At 43.0% G+C, this 19,308-nt stretch overlaps 1 protein-coding gene across 2 annotated transcripts in view; it reads left to right on the top strand.

Annotated features, from left to right (window-relative positions):
- chrna8 (cholinergic receptor, nicotinic, alpha 8) overlaps nt 1-19,308 on the top strand; it is a 56,951-nt gene that overhangs the window by 3,461 nt on the left and 34,182 nt on the right. For both annotated transcript variants that reach the window (XM_034087863.1, XM_034087786.1), the window contains exon 2: nt 4,246-4,385. In XM_034087863.1, the coding sequence (XP_033943754.1) occupies nt 4,246-4,385 (140 nt within the window). The remainder of the gene's footprint in view (nt 1-4,245; nt 4,386-19,308) is intronic.

Below are 19,308 nucleotides of genomic sequence, written 5' to 3'. Positions count from 1 at the left end.
CTGAGCTTTAATGATTGAGAATTGGATGAGGGACCCCAGTGGGTTCTGAGATGTAAATAGGTCCATGATGTGATGAGAGAGATATATGGCAGCTAACAGTTGCTGTATGACACACGCAGGAATAGAAGTGGTCCATGCATTGGCTGTGGGAGAACTGGAATTCTGTCAGTCAGATGGAAGCTCTAGGGCAAGAATAATATGACATGAAGAACTAGGACATGAACATTTTTGAAGGAAATCACAAAGGATAACACCTCCAAATAAGTAGGTTCAAGGTTCTTTATTTAGTCATATGAACATACAGTGTAGTTATGCCGATGAAAATATTGTGTCACAGGCTTCTCTAACAGTGCAACACAAAACACAAATAAACATAAAACATATAGTGCAAGTAAATAGTAATACAAAAAGAAAAATAGTTTAAAAAAATGAAATAGTGCAATAAGAGTCGATGTGCAAGTTATTGAAATAGGATAGATAATAGTAAATATTATATTAGTAAATAGATAAATAATTTGTAAGTAGCAGCCAGATGAATATTGTGGATGTTGTTTCAACAGTTCAGGTGTTTAACAGTCTTATTGCCTGCGGAATGAAGCTGTCTCTGAATCTGGTGGTTTTAGTCCGGATGCTGCGGTACCGCCTGCCAGACGGCAGCAGATTGAACAGTTTGTGGCTGGGGTGATGGGGGTCTTTTATAATCCGGAGGGATTTCTTCCTGAGCCGCTGGGAGTAAAGGTCCTCCATGGATGGCAGCTCCGTCCTGGAGATGTTCTGTGCAGTTTTCATCACTCTCTGTAAAGCCTTACGATTGAGGGCGGTGCAGCTGCCGTACAAGGCCGTAAGTAAAGGAGAAGGAAACCGATAAAGATCTTTTTGAAATTAATGAATTAAACAAAGTAAGAATTTCAAGCCATCCTCTTCGATCACAGCTAAAAGGAATAGAGCTTACGTCAACAAATAGCTGTAGGCTATCCATGGTTCCGAGGCAACAGTGAGCTCATCATCACATACAAAAAGAGAGAGAGGGTGTGTGAGAGAGAGAGAGAGAGAGAGAGAGAGAGAGAGAGAGAGAGAGAGAGAGAGAGAGAGAGAGAGAGAGAGAATCACAGAACGGCCGGTCGTCAGCGGGCCGTTGATGGCCGGCTCGGTACGCTGACGGCCTGCACCGCCCTTAATTTTTTTAAACGGCATCATGTAAGTTGCGCTGACAGCGAGGCTCCCCCGCCTTCCCGTAGATAGTTCACGAGCTCAGTCACTTCGTAACACCAAAGATGGATCGCGGTAAACGCTCTGAAGTGAGGCTCCACTACCAGTGGCGGCCGGCCCATAGGGGCGCTAGGGGCGCCGCCCCACCTCTTCCCACATACAAAATTAAAATTAAAAATATATTTAAAAAAATATTTTTTTATTTTTAATAAACTAGGTAAATATTATATAATTGGTATCAGTAAAATGTATTATCAACAATACAATCTCGTTTAAAATTGTGTTACGACAATGTCTAAAGTTACTGATAAGTCACATGTTTCCTGCCTGGCCTTGCCCATGTGTCATTACCTTTATATATACAGTCTATGGTCATTACCCTCTCTCGTCTGGGCAGTAAGAAAGGAGCCCTCAACCAGTGCAGCATCAGCCACTAGCAGCTGACTGTTGCTATCTGTAAACTATGATGCCGAAACATAATTTCAGCCAATCAGCGTCGTCAAATCTGATGATCACCGGGCGCCCGGTCCAGTCTGTGAGTAGTTTGGACACTAGTGACTCGTATCCGGTGGGGTGACGCAGTACGGCAGTAGTTGATGAGGATGGCTTCATGTGCAGGTGGAGTCTTCGTGCCTCGGTCCCCGCACAATTCCGTTCAAGAACTAGTCTCCAATCCTTTCGAAAAGAGAAGTTTGGGAGATAAACTGTTGCTTAAAGACCTTGGACCGGAGCAACCCGATTTGTATATATTGCAGCAAGCTCGTGAAAAAGACAAAACGTATCAACGACGCTTCTCACGTAGCTGGTACACCAGAAAGGCATGGCTAGCTGGATGCAAACAGGTAAATGCTGTCTTTTGTTTCCCATGCTTGCTCTTCAAACAGCCGGGGACAGATACGATGTGCCCGTGGACTGTGACGGGGGTAAACAATATGAAGTACAAACCATATACTGTCTGTGTCATGGCGAATACAGTCGCTGGTTTATTTATGTCTGTATAGGCCGTTGTTGTGAGTGTGGACGGTCGGAGCATTTACAACGTTAGCTTAGCCAATCTCCATTTAGAAAACATGCATTTTAAAAGGTGTTTCGCCTGCCGTCTGTCTGCAGACTTGTCAAAGCATTAATTCATGGTTTTTACTAACCGGTATCAGTATGTTGTTAATTCGGCATCATTTTGAAACGTGTATTACAATTAAATCACGGTCAAATATGTTCATCTTGTTGTAGTTGTAGCCCCCTTGCCAGCGATACCCTCTCTAGTTTAGCATACTCAGCCTGACTCAGCCTGGTTGTTCCTGGCCCTAGAACCACGATTTTATGGGGCCAGAAAAACTGTGAATTAGGACCCGCTAGCCGGTACTAGGCCAAGTAGAAACGCAACCAAAAATGGGCCCCGCACGGCTTGGCACGCTTAAAGCGAGCTCCGCGCTGCAGTGGAAACGCGCCATTACATCACCAGAAGTCCTAATTTAAGGGGTCATTTCTCCCCAAAAAAAATGTTTTACTCACTATATCAACAGCCCCACCAAAAATATTTTCCACCAGCCGCCACTGTCCACTACACTAAAAAAGGAAAAAGACAAGGCACAGTGTAATGCCTGTTAATAGCTTGCCACAGGCATAGTTCAGTTAAAATAAAGCACAGCTATTGTGCAATACAAATGTTGTATTGCATGTATATTTTTTATTATCTAACGTTTGACCTCTTTCTTTTACAATTTTGGAATCGAAACGGGGAATCGATAAGAACTGGAATCGATAAGCAGAACCGGAATCTGAATCGATACATTTCAAACGATACCCATCCCTATATGTAACACTTGCCCTTCTATTGGCTGGCATTCCAACTCATTGTATATGATAGGCTAAGGGGTGCAACATCTCAAAGCGGTTGACCATTCACAACAGAGCCAGCCAGCTAACCAATCAGAGCAAACTTTCAGACAGAAAAGAGGTGCTGCAGCACAGGCAGTATGAGTTAAATAAATAATTATTTTGAACGTTAAAGCAGGTAAACATGTCACAGTAGAGAGGCATAAAATACAAATATGAACCTGAACATTTGTCCTTCACAAAGTGAATACATATTTTATTTTATTCCATCAATTCTGGAACCAAAGTTGCAAGCTCAACTGAAGTCTGTAGAGGTAAATGATGTGGACTCAAATAGATTTTTTTTTTACAGAAGCCTTAGTGATACAGTGTTGTGCAGAGAGTGGACTGTTTACCTTGAGGAATGAGAAGGTTTTCCCTAGCATCATGGTCTGCTCTGTAGAATCTCTTCCTGTTAAAGAGGGACCCCTCGTTGTTCAGTGTAAACCTCTTGATGAGGCCTAATGAATTCAGGACAGATAGAAAGAAAGCAAAGTCAACGCAATTAAAGAGTTGTTAATGCATGCTTTATGCTCACCATATCTTGACATAATCAGTATTTCTCAAGGGAAACAGGCACCTCACGAAAAATGCTGGTAATAACTGCAACAATTACCTTGATTAGATTGCAGGCATTAATATGTATGGGAGAATATCTTTTGTATGTTTAATTAAACTACTGGGTTGTCAAGATGTAAACAGCTGAATTTAAATGTCAGCTTAAAGGTGGGGTAGGTAAGTTTCAGAAACCGGCTCGAGATACACTTTTTGTTATATTCCATGGAATGCTCTTAACATCCCGATAGCAATGAATATCTTAAGTGCTTTGACAAAAAATCCATAAAAAAATGTCATCTGTAGAAGCCGTAATACTGTAAAAAGTACAACCAATGAGGGCACGAGATAAGTTTGTGCCCCGATGGAAGGCTGACAGGCAGGTAGGCCATCCAATCCGTTTAGCCGGCCCGGCCGATTGGTCATGTGCGCGTTCGTGTGTGTTGGAGGAGGGGCTCTATAAGGAAGTGGCAGATTTTCTCCGGTTGTGTATTTTCAAATTCTAGCGATCTCGAGCCGGTTTCTCAAACTTACCTACCCCACCTTTAACCTTGTTTTCCTTTTTCATACAAGTCACTTTTCACTGTCCATCCTGTTTTGGCTCAGGTTGTCATGGCGGTCAGTACCAGAGGAAGCTGTACAACGACTTGATGGTAAACTACAACCGTCTGGAAAGACCAGTCCAAAACGACTCTGCAGCAATTGTTGTGGAACTGGGCCTCACACTGTTACAAATCATTGATGTGGTAAGTTTGTGTTTTCCTTTGTGTGTTGTGGCAAGGTTAAGGTGTTGAGTATGTTTGAAGACAGACAGAAAGAAATGAGTAAAGGATGTAAATGCATGTGAGTATATTTAGAAAGAGAGTTGAAAAGCCTTTGTCAAACTTCTTGCAGTAGATGCTGTATTTTGACGTGTTAAATGTATTCTTTTTGACTTATCCTCAGTGACTGTGGTGCATGCATTTGAGCACAGCTTGTGCTCTCGACACACATCTCTCTCTGAACTGAAAACTGTTATTCCACCAGTAGCAGCAGCCAACCAAGTGAGACTTCTCATCTTGGAAAGAGCAACGTCTTTGTTTCTCCCCTCGATCCTTTTCCATTCTGTCACCAAAGGCCCTCAGTCCTTTCTTCCATTCGACAGGAAAATTCAATCTCATTCTTTCACATTTTTGCCCTTTTTTCTCCAGAGCTGCTGCTCATGCTTCATGTGTCTTCTTGAAAGAAATAATTTGATGAAAAGATCAATTCCACTCTAATATCTGTGCGTTAAACATGAGGCTACAGCAGCAGCCGATCAGCCTAGCACAGATACTGAGGAGTAGAAACATCAAATTAGGGGGTCTTGTGCTAGACTATAATGTGACCTGATGCAATGACCTACTCGAGTCTCTGATGGTTTCCTGGCAACGTTACAGTGAACATTACTTTTGTATTGGATGTTGTTGGGTTGAATCAACACGAAGGGTGCAAAGGGTTGAGCAGTCAAAATGGGGCAAAGGATGCAAGGTGGGAATTCTTCCCCCTCTGTCTGAACATACCTTTAAACTCTGGAAAGTCATGGCACCCGGCCAACACCCACCTTTTTATACCCACCTTATTTGCAGATTTACATCCGTCAGAAAAGTTTGGGAACCCATTGGCTTCCCTCTGAGGAGTTGTTCTCTGCTAACTGTCTCTAAAGTCGACACCAAACTGGGGAAGAGGGCGTTTAGTTACTTGCTCCATTTGCTTGGAACCAGCTGCAACATGAACTGCCTCAAGGAGCTGGTCTCTCTAAACATACTTCTTAGTGACAGAGAGGCACTGTCACAGGAACTCTGTCTGTCGATGCTTTTATGATGATGTTCCTGACCAGATAGTTATCTTTTATTGTTTTCATTTTCTGTTCTGTAACTATGCTGCTGCCTATCTTGGCCAGCAAGGACTCTCTTGCAAAAGAGATTCAATCTCAATGAGACTTTTCTGGTTAAATAAAGGTTAAATTAAATTAGTCAAATATACAGACAAACTATCATCAATATTATTAGCAATAAAGAATTATGAGCTAATTCTTGCCTGGATTTTAGTGAGTTGTCGGCTAATTTCATTTTTTTCCTTAAGGGGCCCTATTATGCTTTTTGGGATACCAGTGCTCCAAAAAATGGTATATAACAGGCCAATTGGGCGGGATATGTCTGTCACATCTCTAAAGCCCGCATCACACTGTCCCGAAATTGACACCAGATGGACACACGAATATGGAATTGTGAATTTTGCACGAAAATGGCCCCGAACTTAGTCAACAGCCAAGCAACAGCCGAAGCAAGTACGATGCCTACAGAAGGCAAAACGAAGGCACCCGAAACAGACACTCCATCATGTTGTTTCCATAGCAACAACAACTTCCTGTCAACAGCGTAAACTCGCCTATAAAAAATAAAAGCATCTAAATAAAACAGGAAGTTAACCTAAATTACATTTAAGACATACAACGAAAGTAACAAAAACAATATAATATCCTTTTCAGTTTCACAGAACACAAAATGTACTATAATACGATAGCTACACGACGGCATTGCGAGGGCTTCACGTAGTCGTGTTGCCTTCCTAAGACAATCGGGCAGCTTCTTGTTTCCTTCGTATTGTCTTTGTGAGGCGAAAAATGCCCGATGGCACCAATGATCACACGAAGTAAAGACGAAGATGACACGATTTGATAAGATGCCCTCACGATGGCCTTACGAAGGGCAAAATGGACACACAAATTCAACACGAAAATGAACCTTCACAAGGACTTTTCGGGCAATTTGTTGGCATGCCAAAGATTTTGCAACCACTCACGAAGTTGCTGCCGGAGCCTGAGAAACTCCACCGGCTGTCATACGATGGCTTAAGATGCCCTCACGAATGGCCCAATGTTGTTACGATCAGAGCTGAATTTGAACATTTCCTTTATCGTGTGTCCATCTGGTTTCAATTTTGGAACAGTGTGACGTGGGCTTTAGCGATTAACCAATCACAACAGATCCAGCCAACTAACCAATGAGAGCAGACTTGGCTCTGGTTTCAGACAGAGGGTGAAAAGAGGTGCTGCAGCACAGGCAGTATGAGACAAATAAAGAGCTAGAAACAACTAGAAAATGAACGAGTAGTAGAGTAGGTAAAATGCTGCCCCGTAATTTCTTATGGCACTTTGCCAGGACTTACACAATACAGTAATACACCTTTAACTCTACAACAAATAAAATATGTATAGTTTTCTAAATTCCAATAACTACTCCTTTAAACTACTGTCTCCAAACCTGAAGCAATGTTTCTTCTTCTTCATTTTCATTCACAACATTTGAATGTGTTTGTTCAATCAGTCCTTATCCCTGTGTCCTACATTTTACACCCACAAACAATAAACTCACAGAAACACCGTTTAGTTCTATATGTCCACAATCCCCCTCACTATTTTTTCTGTCAAGCCCATGACTCTTAAATAAACACTTCTGTGGTTTGGGCGGAGTTTCTGTCACATCTCATTTTCTATATATTTCCTTTTGTGTACCCATGCTTCATTGTGTGTTTCCTCCTGTTCCCCATCTCATGAACCTGTCCTCTCTCTCTCCAAACCACACACATAACTTCGAGCCCCACTACACAGCTGGAGCATTCAACCAAAAAAACCCAAGCAGACACCCTGTCACATCGCTGAGCCAGCCCTGTCACAAGACGTGTACGTCTTCTCAAGATCACTACATGGTGGTAAGACTAAGAGGCAAGCGCTGGGCTGAGATATATTGGAATCCCTTTTATTATTAATAAAGCCAGCACATATTGCATTACATTACATTTAGCTGATGCTTTTATCCACAGCGACTTACAATAAGTGCATATGAAACAACATTTGTACGTATTCTTAGAGCTTGAAAACCACAGACTGGAGACCCAGAGTCAAGAAGCCACGCAGTCTCCGGAGAGAACATATGGCGCAACGAGACCCAGAGGAGAGTTGAACTTAAAATTTGAATTGAAAAGTTACAAATTATACATTTTGCTATGTATACCTTTTTACTTCAGCCACACATCTATAGAAACCAAAGACAATCATAAATGTGTTGAATACATGTACGTGTTGCTTTTCTTTTCACTACATTGTTCGTTTACTCGATACATAATGCATTAGCTGGCAAGACCATACATTAATGCTTACCGGGCAGTGGTAAATAATGTAAAAGCAGGATGTCTGTGTGTGTGTGTAATGCGGCCTTTGATTCCTCCATCTGCTCCTGGGTAACTCTCCAACCAGGGAACTGGGGCAGGTTGATGTCCGCAGAATGAGTTTATCACCATGAACAATGACACACAGACAGACAGACAGTGTTGGAGCGCCACCCACCGGAGGATGGCCGAAGGTCAGACTTTGCTCCGCGCCGTTCGTTGATGAGTAGACCTTTTAGTTAATAAAAGATATAAGACTCGAACACCGAGATGAGGTTATTATAATAAGTAAGCTGATTTAATGGTAAAAGCAACAGTACAATAATACAGAGTACTCCGGGCTCAGTTCCACTGCTGTGTGATACACGTATCAGGACAGCCAGTCAGAAAGACAGCGCCGAGTATGAACATTGGGACAGCTTACATTCAAATGCTGTGGGAGGAGTTGTGTCGATTGCTCCTCCCTTCATATCTCTAATTGGTGGCTTCACTCCTGGGCGGACCCTAGGCAATGAGTCAGCAGCCCTTGACTCCGTCTGGTTCGCCCGATCTTCTTACATTAGCTAACACATGATATCACATGTTCTGCCTCTGAATGCTATACTTGTATATGTTTAAACGTCATCGTCTCATGACATCCTAGTTAACTAACAAAGGTTAACTGTTTTTATAACCTGAGGCCTTCTCTGAACTTCCTCCAACCTCGATGTCAGCTCACTTAAAATGAATACATCTATTGATAATTCAGAACGACCATTGTCTCTCTAACTGTGTGTGACCCAACTCCGTAACACACATCATATGGAATATCAAGTGACATTAAATGAATATACCAGAAATACGCTGTATTAAACTTTCTGCTATCACTATAGCTGGAAACTGTGAACACAGGTTACTTTAACAAACAGACAGACAGACAGACAGACAGACAGACAGACAGACAGACAGACAGACAGAAACACACACAACTAAGGTGCAGTGTTATTTTTTATTTATTTTCACTACTCTAGTTCTATAATTAGTCCTTTAAGCTATGTGTACTTCACTTGAGCATTTATATTTGAAGCGACTTTGTACTGAACTACAATAGAATGTAAAATGCTGGTATTATACACTCAACAACAAACAAAAGAACTTCGCTAATTATTTTGTAGAATTATATCCTCTAACATGTGAATACGCTACTCTTATTTTTAATTATGTAAAAAATGAGGGCCATACAGTATGACTGAGGTGAGGGCAGCCGCGTAGCTGTGGGTGGGCCCGGGTGGGCCTGGGCCCACCCACATGCACGTCTGGCCCACCCACAGCCAATCAGCGCTTCATAGCGCAGAATCGGGAAGCCCAGAAGGAAGTGCCACAAACTGCAGTTCATCTAGTGGCCGACAGGGGATGGATGCAAAAAGGAGCAATTCCCATAGACCCCCATGTTAAAATGCCCAACTTTACAGCAGAAATAAACATGTTTCTAGCCTGGATCCAATAAAACTTATTCTGGATATAGTTAGATTCCACCTTCATGACAATGGAATAGGGAGTGCATTTTTTTACCGTGACTTTTTATAGTAAGTAAAGTAACTTTTGCCGTGAGTGAATGAAAGTATTATTTCTTCTTGAGGTCTGCAGTTTAGCGTGTACACATTTGCTGAATATGAAAACACTCAGTGTGCAGTGATGGGTGTAACGCGTTACAAAAGTAACAGAGTTACAGTAATATATTACTTTTTGCTGTAACGAAGTAATGTAACGCATTACTAATTAAATGTGGGTAATATATTACCCGTTACAATGCTCAGTAACGCAGTTACAACACATTTTAACCCGAAATTAAATGGTGTTTTGTTTTTTAACAATGTACTAACATAGCGAGACATTCCGACACCATACAAATTGTGCGGGTAGATTAGTAAACCTGGTGTGTTTACCCTTCAGGCTTCGCGTCGGGATCTTCGGGGCAGTTGAATGTTATGCCCTCTATTCAAAAAAGAGAACGGAGCGAAAAATACTAACAACAAATTGTGTCAGGTGCGCGTGACCTGCTCCGCTGCGCGTGCATCATTTCCAAAGTGCTTCCACAGCAGTGACACACATCTGTGGATAATCATTTATACGAAAATGGTTAAATCAACCATCACTAAACGCCAGCAACACTGCATCTACTGCAGACCGTAGCAACAGGTCAGATGGGGACATCACGTTACCCTCCGCTGTGGACACTAGCTTACTCCCGCCTGACTCGCCGCCCTCAACCCCGGAGCAGCACTCTTCGTTGCCCGAAACTACGCCGCCCCTCTGCGGCCCGCAGGTGCCAGGATACCACGGCAAAACAGAGCCTGCCCAGGTAGATCTAAACAAGTACCCGCCTGTACAGTGGGGTTAGGTGGTCATTTTGCAGCTCGTGGTATACAAATAGACAAGGGCTAGAATATGTGAAAATAGTGCCATATTCTGCCATGCCTGTAGAAATGTTGGGTCAAAAATAATGCATAGCCTACAATAGCACAGATGCCTTCACCACGAATGGCTACAAAAAGATCTCATATCCCAAGCTTATCAACGAGCTAATGTTGCAGCTGAAATGTTCTCCAGGTCACAAAGTCAACCTCACATGATGATGTGATACCAGTTTTCAAGCACAGTAAATATTCTCTTCCCAGAGTATATGATGGGACCAAAGTGATAGGCTACATGGTTTTAATAATACTTTTGCTTTTCAATGTTTGCCATTTCAAACCATGAGCTGGTTCAAATAATATGTGCCTTGATTTACAATATGTTCTCCTTTGTTTTATCAGTACAGCTTTGAAGCTTTGGTGCTTTTCTTTGCCGTAGTCTACTTTGGACTATATGAGATATTTCAGGATTGCACTTTTAACTCACTTGAAATGTTCTCACTTGCGTGGTTTCAAAACATAACAAAGGCCATAATCTGTTCATTGGGGACCATCAATGCTATTTTTCATTGCTGTTGCCGGCCACTATTGCTCATGTAAACCTGCTACTGCTGCGTCCCCTGTAATCTCAGATGCACCCTGAGTCATTTTGTTCTGGAACCGGGCCTGTAGTGTACACGGCCAATACTAAACAAACTACAGAGCCCATTCCGTGTCCTGTCTGCCTTCTTCTGGTGATTTATCTGACGTCCAGCGCTCCGTCTTTTAACCTCTTTTCCTTTCGCTTTCTTGATCCTCCTTAGCAACCTTCATTATAGTCCTTGACAGTGGTCTGTAGTACTACTGTATTAACAACGTGTCACATGTTAAGAATTTAGAATCAGAATTGAGTATTCGACTAACCCGTGTAATACAAGTTGTTAGTAGCCTTAAGGGCCTACACAGTTGTTATGCTATACCACATTGCCCTTCATTGGATGTATAATGAGCTGCACTAAACTACATTTTAGCATTTAAAATACCTAGCCATTCTTTTGCGGTTATTTTGGTGAAAGTAACTAGAAAAGTAACTAAAGTAGTGTAACTCATTACATTTCAGAGACAGTAATTTTGTAATGTAACTTATTACTTTCAAAAGAGAGTAATAAGTAATATGTAATATATTACATTTTGGAAGTAACTTGCCCAACACTGTCAGTGTGTGCCCACTGTGCGACTGTCAAGGATAAACAACCTGTGCCCCCGATATATGTTGTATGTATTATTGCTACACAAACATTACATTGCAGTTTAAGTGTCGCCAACTCTGTTTAAGAGATCTATCCCCATCTGTGTGCGAGGGGGCGGGGCAGTTTACACACACGCAGCTGCTACATGCAGCAACACACACACACGGAGGAGATGGCAGAGAGAACGCGCTCCGAGGTGTGGTTAAACTATAGCCGTGTCGATGTGGACAATAATCGTTACCAAAAGTGGAATAAGAGTTTAGCATGTGAGGGCGGTAACACGAGCAATGTGTCTAAACATTTAGCCAAAGTGCTCCACATCCAGACGGAGGAATGCACCGGGTTGGACTGTCTTTCTAGCAGCTCTGTAGCTCCATCCACGACTTCCAGTCTTTGGCGTTGCAGTCTCTCGACCAGATGGAGATGCCGCTGGTCAGCACGCTCTCTATGGTTCCTCTGTAGAACGTGGTGAGGGTGGGAGGGGGGAGCTGTGCAGGAAGTGTAGGCGCTGCTGTGCCTTCTTAAATAGTGATGTAGTGTGAGTGGACCAGGGGCCTATACTACGAACCTGGTTCAACCTAACCTGGATATGTTTGAGTTAGCCGGTTGGCCTAATCTAAAACATACGCGCTCTCGCTAAACTGTACTACGACGCTGGTTATCAAGTGGATCGCTCAAGCCAGCCGTGTCCTATCTAGTTAGGTGCGCGTTCACATGAAAGGGGTGGTATTTGGAGCATTCGACCAATCACAAACATGGAGAAGCGTACTGACAGCACAGCGTCATACTTCCTGAATGAAAAGTGAACTTTAATACTAGTCAAAAATGAAGAAGTTAAACTTTAAACATCCATGACTTAAAACACTTTATCCAGGATAAAAGCCACATAGCTGCACCTGCAAGGTGAATACAGCTGGAAAAAGAAAAAGTGTTTGAATGCATTAACAGGTTTATGATATCACTGCCCCGTCTAAAACACGATCTGACTTCAATTACATTTGTCTCGAGTGTTTCGTCAACTTATGTGTTGCTTAAAATAATACTTCTGCATCCAGTATGTGACACTGTGAGTGTTGCACGGCCAGATACGGCTCAGCTGACTCAGATCAGGAGATATATGATACATTATGAAGTGATATGCCGCGGACTGTACTTAATGTACTCTGATCCGGTTACTTATGTTGTGGCCGATATTTAAGTAAGCTTTCTTAACGCTAATGTTATAATAGTCAGATTGCTCTGAAGATGGAGGTGATATTCTATTAATGTTCACGTTCACACAGTCGGTGATTTTTGCCGGCCGTCTTTCCTGCGACGGCAGTTTTTCTGTATTTCCTTTCTCCTGTAATATGACTTGATCGCTTTAAACTCCGCACACTGAGCTCTGATTGGTCAGCAGGCGGTGCTTTCACTGAGTTGAGCTCTTAGCCTGCAACCTAACCTGGGGGGTATACTGCGAAGCAGGATTTTCGCTTAGCCGGCTAAATTCAGGGAAAACTCCGGCTTTCCGGTCCTACGAAGCTGGTTCTCTTTTTAGCAGGCTAGATCTCCATGGTAATATATGCTAAGCAGCTAACCTGGTCGGGACCAGGGGCCTATACTGCGAACCTGGTTCAACCTAACCTGGATATGTTTGAGTTAGCCGGTTGGCTTAATCCAAAACATACGCGCTCTCGCTAAACTGTACTACGACGCTGGTTATCAAGTGGATCGCTCAAGCCAGCCGTGTCCTATCTAGTGAGGTGCGCGTTCACATGAAAGGGGTGGTATCTGGAGCATTCGACCAATCACAAACATGGAGAAGCGCACTGACAGCGCAGCGTCATACTTCCTGAATGAAAAGTGAACTTTAATACTAGTCAAAAATGAAGAAGTTAAACTTTAAACATCCATGACTTAAACACTTTATCCAGGATAAAAGCCACATAGCTGCACCTGCAAGGTGAATACAGCTGGCAAAAGAAAAAGTGTTTGAATGCGTACATTAACAGGTTTATGATAACACTGCCCCGTCTAAAACACGATCTGACTTCAATTACATTTGTCTCGAGTGTTTCGTCAACTTATGTGTTGCTTAAAATAATACTTCTGCATACAGTATGTGACGCTGTGAGTGTTGCACGGCCAGATACGGCTCAGCTGACTCAGATCAGGAGATATATGATACATTATGAAGTGATATGCCGCGGACTGTACTTAATGTACTCTGATCCGGGTACTTATGTTGTGGCCGATATTTAAGTAAGCTTTCTTTACGCTAATGTTATAATAGTCAGATTGCTCTGAAGATGGAGGTGATATTCTATTAATGTTCACGTTCACACAGTCGGTGATTTTTGCCGGCCGTCTTTCCTGCGACGGCAGTTTTTCTGTATTTCCTTTCTCCTGTAATATGACTTGATCGCTTTAAACTCCGCACACTGAGCTCTGATTGGTCAGCAGGCGGTGCTTTCACTGAGTTGAGCTCTTAGCCTGCAACCTAACCTGGTCCCGACCAGGTTAGCTGCTTAGCATATATTACCATGGAGATCTAGCCTGCTAAAAAGAGAACCAGCTTCGTAGGACCGGAAAGCCGGAGTTTTCCCTGAATTTAGCCGGCTAAGCGAAAATCCTGCTTCGCAGTATACCCCCCAGGTTAGGTTGCAGGCTAAGAGCTCAACTCAGTGAAAGCACCGCCTGCTGACCAATCAGAGCTCAGTGTGCGGAGTTTAAAGCGATCAAGTCATATTACAGGAGAAAGGAAATACAGAAAAACTGCCGTTGCAGGAAAGACGGCCGGCAAAAATCACCGACTGTGTGAACGTGAACATTAATAGAATATCACCTCCCATCTTCAGAGCAATCTGACTATTATAACATTAGCGTAAAGAAAGCTTACTTAAATATCGGCCACAACATAAGTAACCGGATCAGAGTACATTAAGTACAGTCCGCGGCATATCACTTCATAATGTATCATATATCTCCTTATCTGAGTCAGCTGAGCCGTATCTGGCCGTGCAACACTCACAGTGTCACATACTGTAGGCAGAAGTATTATTTTAAGCATCACATTAAGTTGAAGAAACACTCGAGACAAATGTAATTGAAGTCAGATCGTGTTTTAGACGGGGCAGTGATATCATAAACCTGTTAATGTACGCATTCAAACACTTTTTCTTTTTCCAGCTGTATTCACCTTGCAGGTGCAGCTCTGTGGCTCTGATCCTGGATAAAGTGTTTAAGTCATGGATGTTTAAAGTTTAACTTCTTCATTTTTGACTAGTATTAAAGTTCGCTTTTCATTCAGGAAGTATGACGCTGCGCTGTCAGTGCGCTTCTCCATGTTTGTGATTGGTCGAATGCTCCAGATACCACCCCTTTCATGTGAACGCGCACCTAACTAGATAGGACACGGCTGGCTTGAGCGATCCACTTGATAACCAGCGTCGTAGTACAGTTTAGCGACAGCGCGTATGTTTTGGATTAGGCCAACCGGCTAACTCAAACATATCCAGGTTAGGTTGAACCAGGTTCGCAGTATAGGCCCCTGGTCCCGACCAGGTTAGCTGCTTAGCATATATTACCATGGAGATCTAGCCTGCTAAAAAGAGAACCAGCTTCGGATGACCGGAAAGCCGGAGTTTTCCCTGAATTTAGCCGGCTAAGCGAAAATCCTGCTTCGCAGTATACCCCCCAGGTCAGACTGCTTGTGATGTGCACCCCCAGGAACTTGGTGCTGGCTGTAGTCTTCACTGCTGTGCCGTTGATGTGGAGTGGTGGGTGACAGTGCTTTTTGTTCCTGAAGTCGACAATAATCTCTTTTGTTGTATCGACATTCAGCATCAGGTTGTTGGTGTTACACCAGTCTGTCAGATGTTTCACCTCCTCCCTGTAGGCCTGTTCGTTGTTGTCCCTGATGAGTCCCACCACTGCTGTATCGTCAGCGTACTTTATGATGTGGTTGGTACTGAACCTGGAGCATAAGCATAAGCGCTATCGATAAAAGTAGTAGTACCGTTAAAGCCTTAACGATACCCATCCCTATGTGGATGTCAGTTCTACACACATTCTGAGGCCGCCGTACCTATGTTTTTTGTTTTCACTGCTAATTTATGCTTATGTTTTATTAGTGCATTAAAAAAAATCATTAATGAAGTTTCAGCTCAGAACCCATGCTTAATATGTCTCCCCCTGGCCCACCTACATTTCTCCAGGCCCACCCACACAATAATTCCTGGCTACGCCACTGGGTGAGGGAAAGGCAAACCAGAGCACAAGGGATCTGCCTTAGGCTGGCAGGTTTTCCTGGAGAGAAGAGAGCTGTGTGAGTTATTGCGAGCAGGCAGACAAACACACTGACAGACTGATTAAACAAACCAGTTAGGAGCTGGAAGCATGGCACATAGACAAACAATTTATTGCACAACGATCCGACGGAGACTGACTTGTGATGCTGAATACTTTTAGGGAGAGGAAATGGCTTGATGGCAGACAAGTGTGCTGATTGAAGATGGCAGGCAGGTGCACACAGAAAGAGAAGGAGACAGACGAGACACCAAGCAAAAACCAACAAAACCAAAACACACCCGTCGAACAAAATGCCCAAAATAACAAAAACACAGTCACGCACAGGCAGGTGACAGGAAATATTTAGGTCTGTGCAAATGTACCAAAATAATTAAGCTAGACCAGATGCAAGATCAAATCAAAATCAAATCAAGTTTTATTTATATAGCACATTTATAAACGATTTTTGGTCGAGCCAAAGTGCTGTACATATAATAAAAATAGCCTACAGTAGAGACACTTTACAGCAAATACAACAGCACAGATTGTTCAGAATATCAGTATGAAACAAACGGCACCCTCTGTCCTTAGACCCTCACATCGTACAAGGAAAAACTTCCAGAGAAAAACCCACAGTATAAAGGGAAAAAATGGGAGAAACATCAGGGAGAGCAACAGAGGAGAGATCCCTCTCCCAGGACGGACAGACGTGCAATAGATGCCGTGTGGAAATCGAAGAGATAATACATTTTACAGCATATAGACCGAATGTTAGGAAATGCATGTGTCTGTAATAAGAAGATGAATCCACGAGGATGTCAGCTACAATCCTGTGGAAGCCATCAGGGAAGCAGCATGACGAGACCCAAGGCAGGACCGCAGAGACAGGTTCAGCCACGACCCGAAGTCCACGACATAATCCAGAACTCGGGATAGAGGATCCACGACACAGGACCACAGCAAGAGGATCAGCCTCGACTCCGGATCCCGGCGTAGATATAGATACAAAACAAGAACAAAGATTTGGCTGGGTTCATCGGAACAAGAGAATACACAGACACAGACAGAGAGGGAGAAGGTCATTGGATAAAAGTTATTCTTGATAACCCTCTAGAAAGATCTCATGAACTTCCCCACTCAATCTATCAAGACCCGAGCAGTTCTATTAGAAGTCCAAGGTAAAGGCACAGGCCGGCGCATATCGCTCATGGAATCCCTCACCATATGAACTCTGACCCCTCAAGTGTACAAGTGAAGAGACACCATGTGTCAACTCCTTTTTAGAATAGTATTTATTCTCTTCTCTGAGAAACAAGGGTATGAAAAGAACAGCCAGAAACAGAGGAAGAGAGGCACAACGTGACTACGTAAATGCACTCTCCTAAATATTAAACGAGTAAGAGGTGAAGAAACACAAAGCCAGAAATTGAAATGAAAAGGCACCATCATGCTTCCCCTTAGAATAGGGTGGAAATTATGAAGACCCAAATTATAAAGAGGGGACATGGAATACTAGTGAAGAGGGACAACAGTGAAAAGGCCCAACGTATCCAACGTACTAGCACTCTCCAAAGAGACAGAAAGTCAAAGTATACGCCGAGAGGCACAACGTGACTACGCAAATGCACTCTCCTGTATAAATTAGTTCAAGGGAAAGGGGGTGAAAAACTAAACTAATCAAAAGAAGGAAGTAGAGAGGCCTAAATGCCCTCTCCTAGATTCAGTTAAAGGAAAGAACTGGGGAACAAACAAGTACAGGAGGAAAGGCCCAACGAGTTAACGTCAACACACTCTCCTAGAATAGTTCAAGGTAAACGGGGTAGGAAGAATATAGTAAGAAACAGAGCTGAAAAGGCGACCAAAAACGCTTTCCCTCTAGTCCAGGGTGAAAATGTAGGATAAGAAACAGAGATAGAGAGCACAACAACCTATCTCTTCGTCAGATGCACTCCCCGCCTGGATAAGCGACTCTGTGCCCCATCCCCCTCTACCGGACCTTAGATCCGCAGAGCCAGAGGGGAGGGACCAACCCCAAGGGGGGGTTTAGGGTTTTAAAAAAAAAAACGCAGAGATCCAAAAATGGATGAAGAAGTAATTACAAAACGGTTTATAAAACCAAGAGGTTATTCCTCATATTTCTAAAATGTTCTAATCTAATTCAGGGTTATACCAACTCAGCTCCAAGCAACCATTCGTAGCAACCAGTCAGTCCAGTCGGAACCTTCTCTAAGGTCTCCCCGCCCCCAACCTACTAATCATAAAAAACTGAAACCCCATAAAACCCCAATAATATTAATACAATTTAATAATATTAAAATAGTATCAATTCTGTGGATAACTAAATAAATAAATAATTAAACAAAAGCCAGAGAGAAAAAGTGAGTTTTAAGTGTTGATTTAAAAAACCCCAGGGTCTGGGCCGACCTCACATGGAGGGGCAAAGTATTCCAGAGCCTAGGGCCAGCCGCTGCGAAAGCTCGATGCCCTCGGGTTTTAAGCCTGGTCTTAGGCACTATCAACAGCAGCTGATCAGCCGACCTTAAGGCTCTGCCTGGGGTGTAGCGATGGAGGAGTTTGGCTATATAGGCAGGAGCCAACCCATTTAGGGCTTTGAAAACAAATAACAGGAGTTTAAAATCTATTCTGAACCGAACTGGAAGCCAGTGCAATGAAGCCAGAATTGGGGTGATATGGTCACGCTTTTTATGGCCAGTGAGAAGACGTGCAGCTGCATTCTGAACTAGCTAGAGGCGTCTAATTGAGGCCTGGTTCATACCCACATACAGAGCATTGCAGTAATCCAGTCTCGAGGTAACAAAGGCGTTAATAACCCTTTCTAGGTCTTTAAAAGATAAAAACGACTTGGTCTTAGCCAATAGTCGTATTTTGAAAAAGCAGGTCTTGACTACAGTGCTAACCTGCTTATCAAATTTAAAGGCGCTGTTGAAGGTCACTCCAAGGTTCATGACGGAGGGGAGGATATTTTTATTGAGGGAGCCCAGAATATCAACCGGGGAGACTGTTGGTTGGGGTCCAAAAAAGATGACCTCGGTCTTGCTCTCATTGAGGGTAAGGAAGTTTTGTTCTCTGTTAAGCAGTCCTTCAACTGCTGTAGTGAGTTGGCATTTTGATTGAGAGGCAGGTAAATCTGTACATCATCAGCGTAACAATGGAAGGGGATATTATGTTTTGTGAGAATTGAACCTAGGGGCAGTATATACAATAGGAAAAGGATGGGGCCCAGAATCGAGCCTTGGGGAACCCCACAGGTAAGAGGGGCTTTGGCAGAGGAGAAGGCACCTAGCTGCACTGAGAAGCTACGGACCGTCAGGTAAGACCTAAACCATGCAAGAGCAAAGCCTGAAATACCTGCGGACTGTTCAAGCCGTGATAACAGGATACTATGATCCTATAGAAGATGTCTAGTTTCCAGTGTGTGCAAAGCTAGTCCATAACATATTATCGATTAGACAACATAGATCTTCTCTAAAGCCCTATTATGGCAGGACTAACATTGGAATGAAAATATGCTGCACTGTGCTCTGTAATTTAAAATCATCATTCCTGGTGGTATTTCAAGAGTAATAGAC

The sequence above is a fragment of the Pseudochaenichthys georgianus genome, chromosome 1, assembly GCF_902827115.2.
Source record: "Pseudochaenichthys georgianus chromosome 1, fPseGeo1.2, whole genome shotgun sequence".
NCBI lineage: Eukaryota > Metazoa > Chordata > Actinopteri > Perciformes > Channichthyidae > Pseudochaenichthys > Pseudochaenichthys georgianus.
This window is presented reverse-complemented; position numbering and strand designations above follow the sequence as displayed.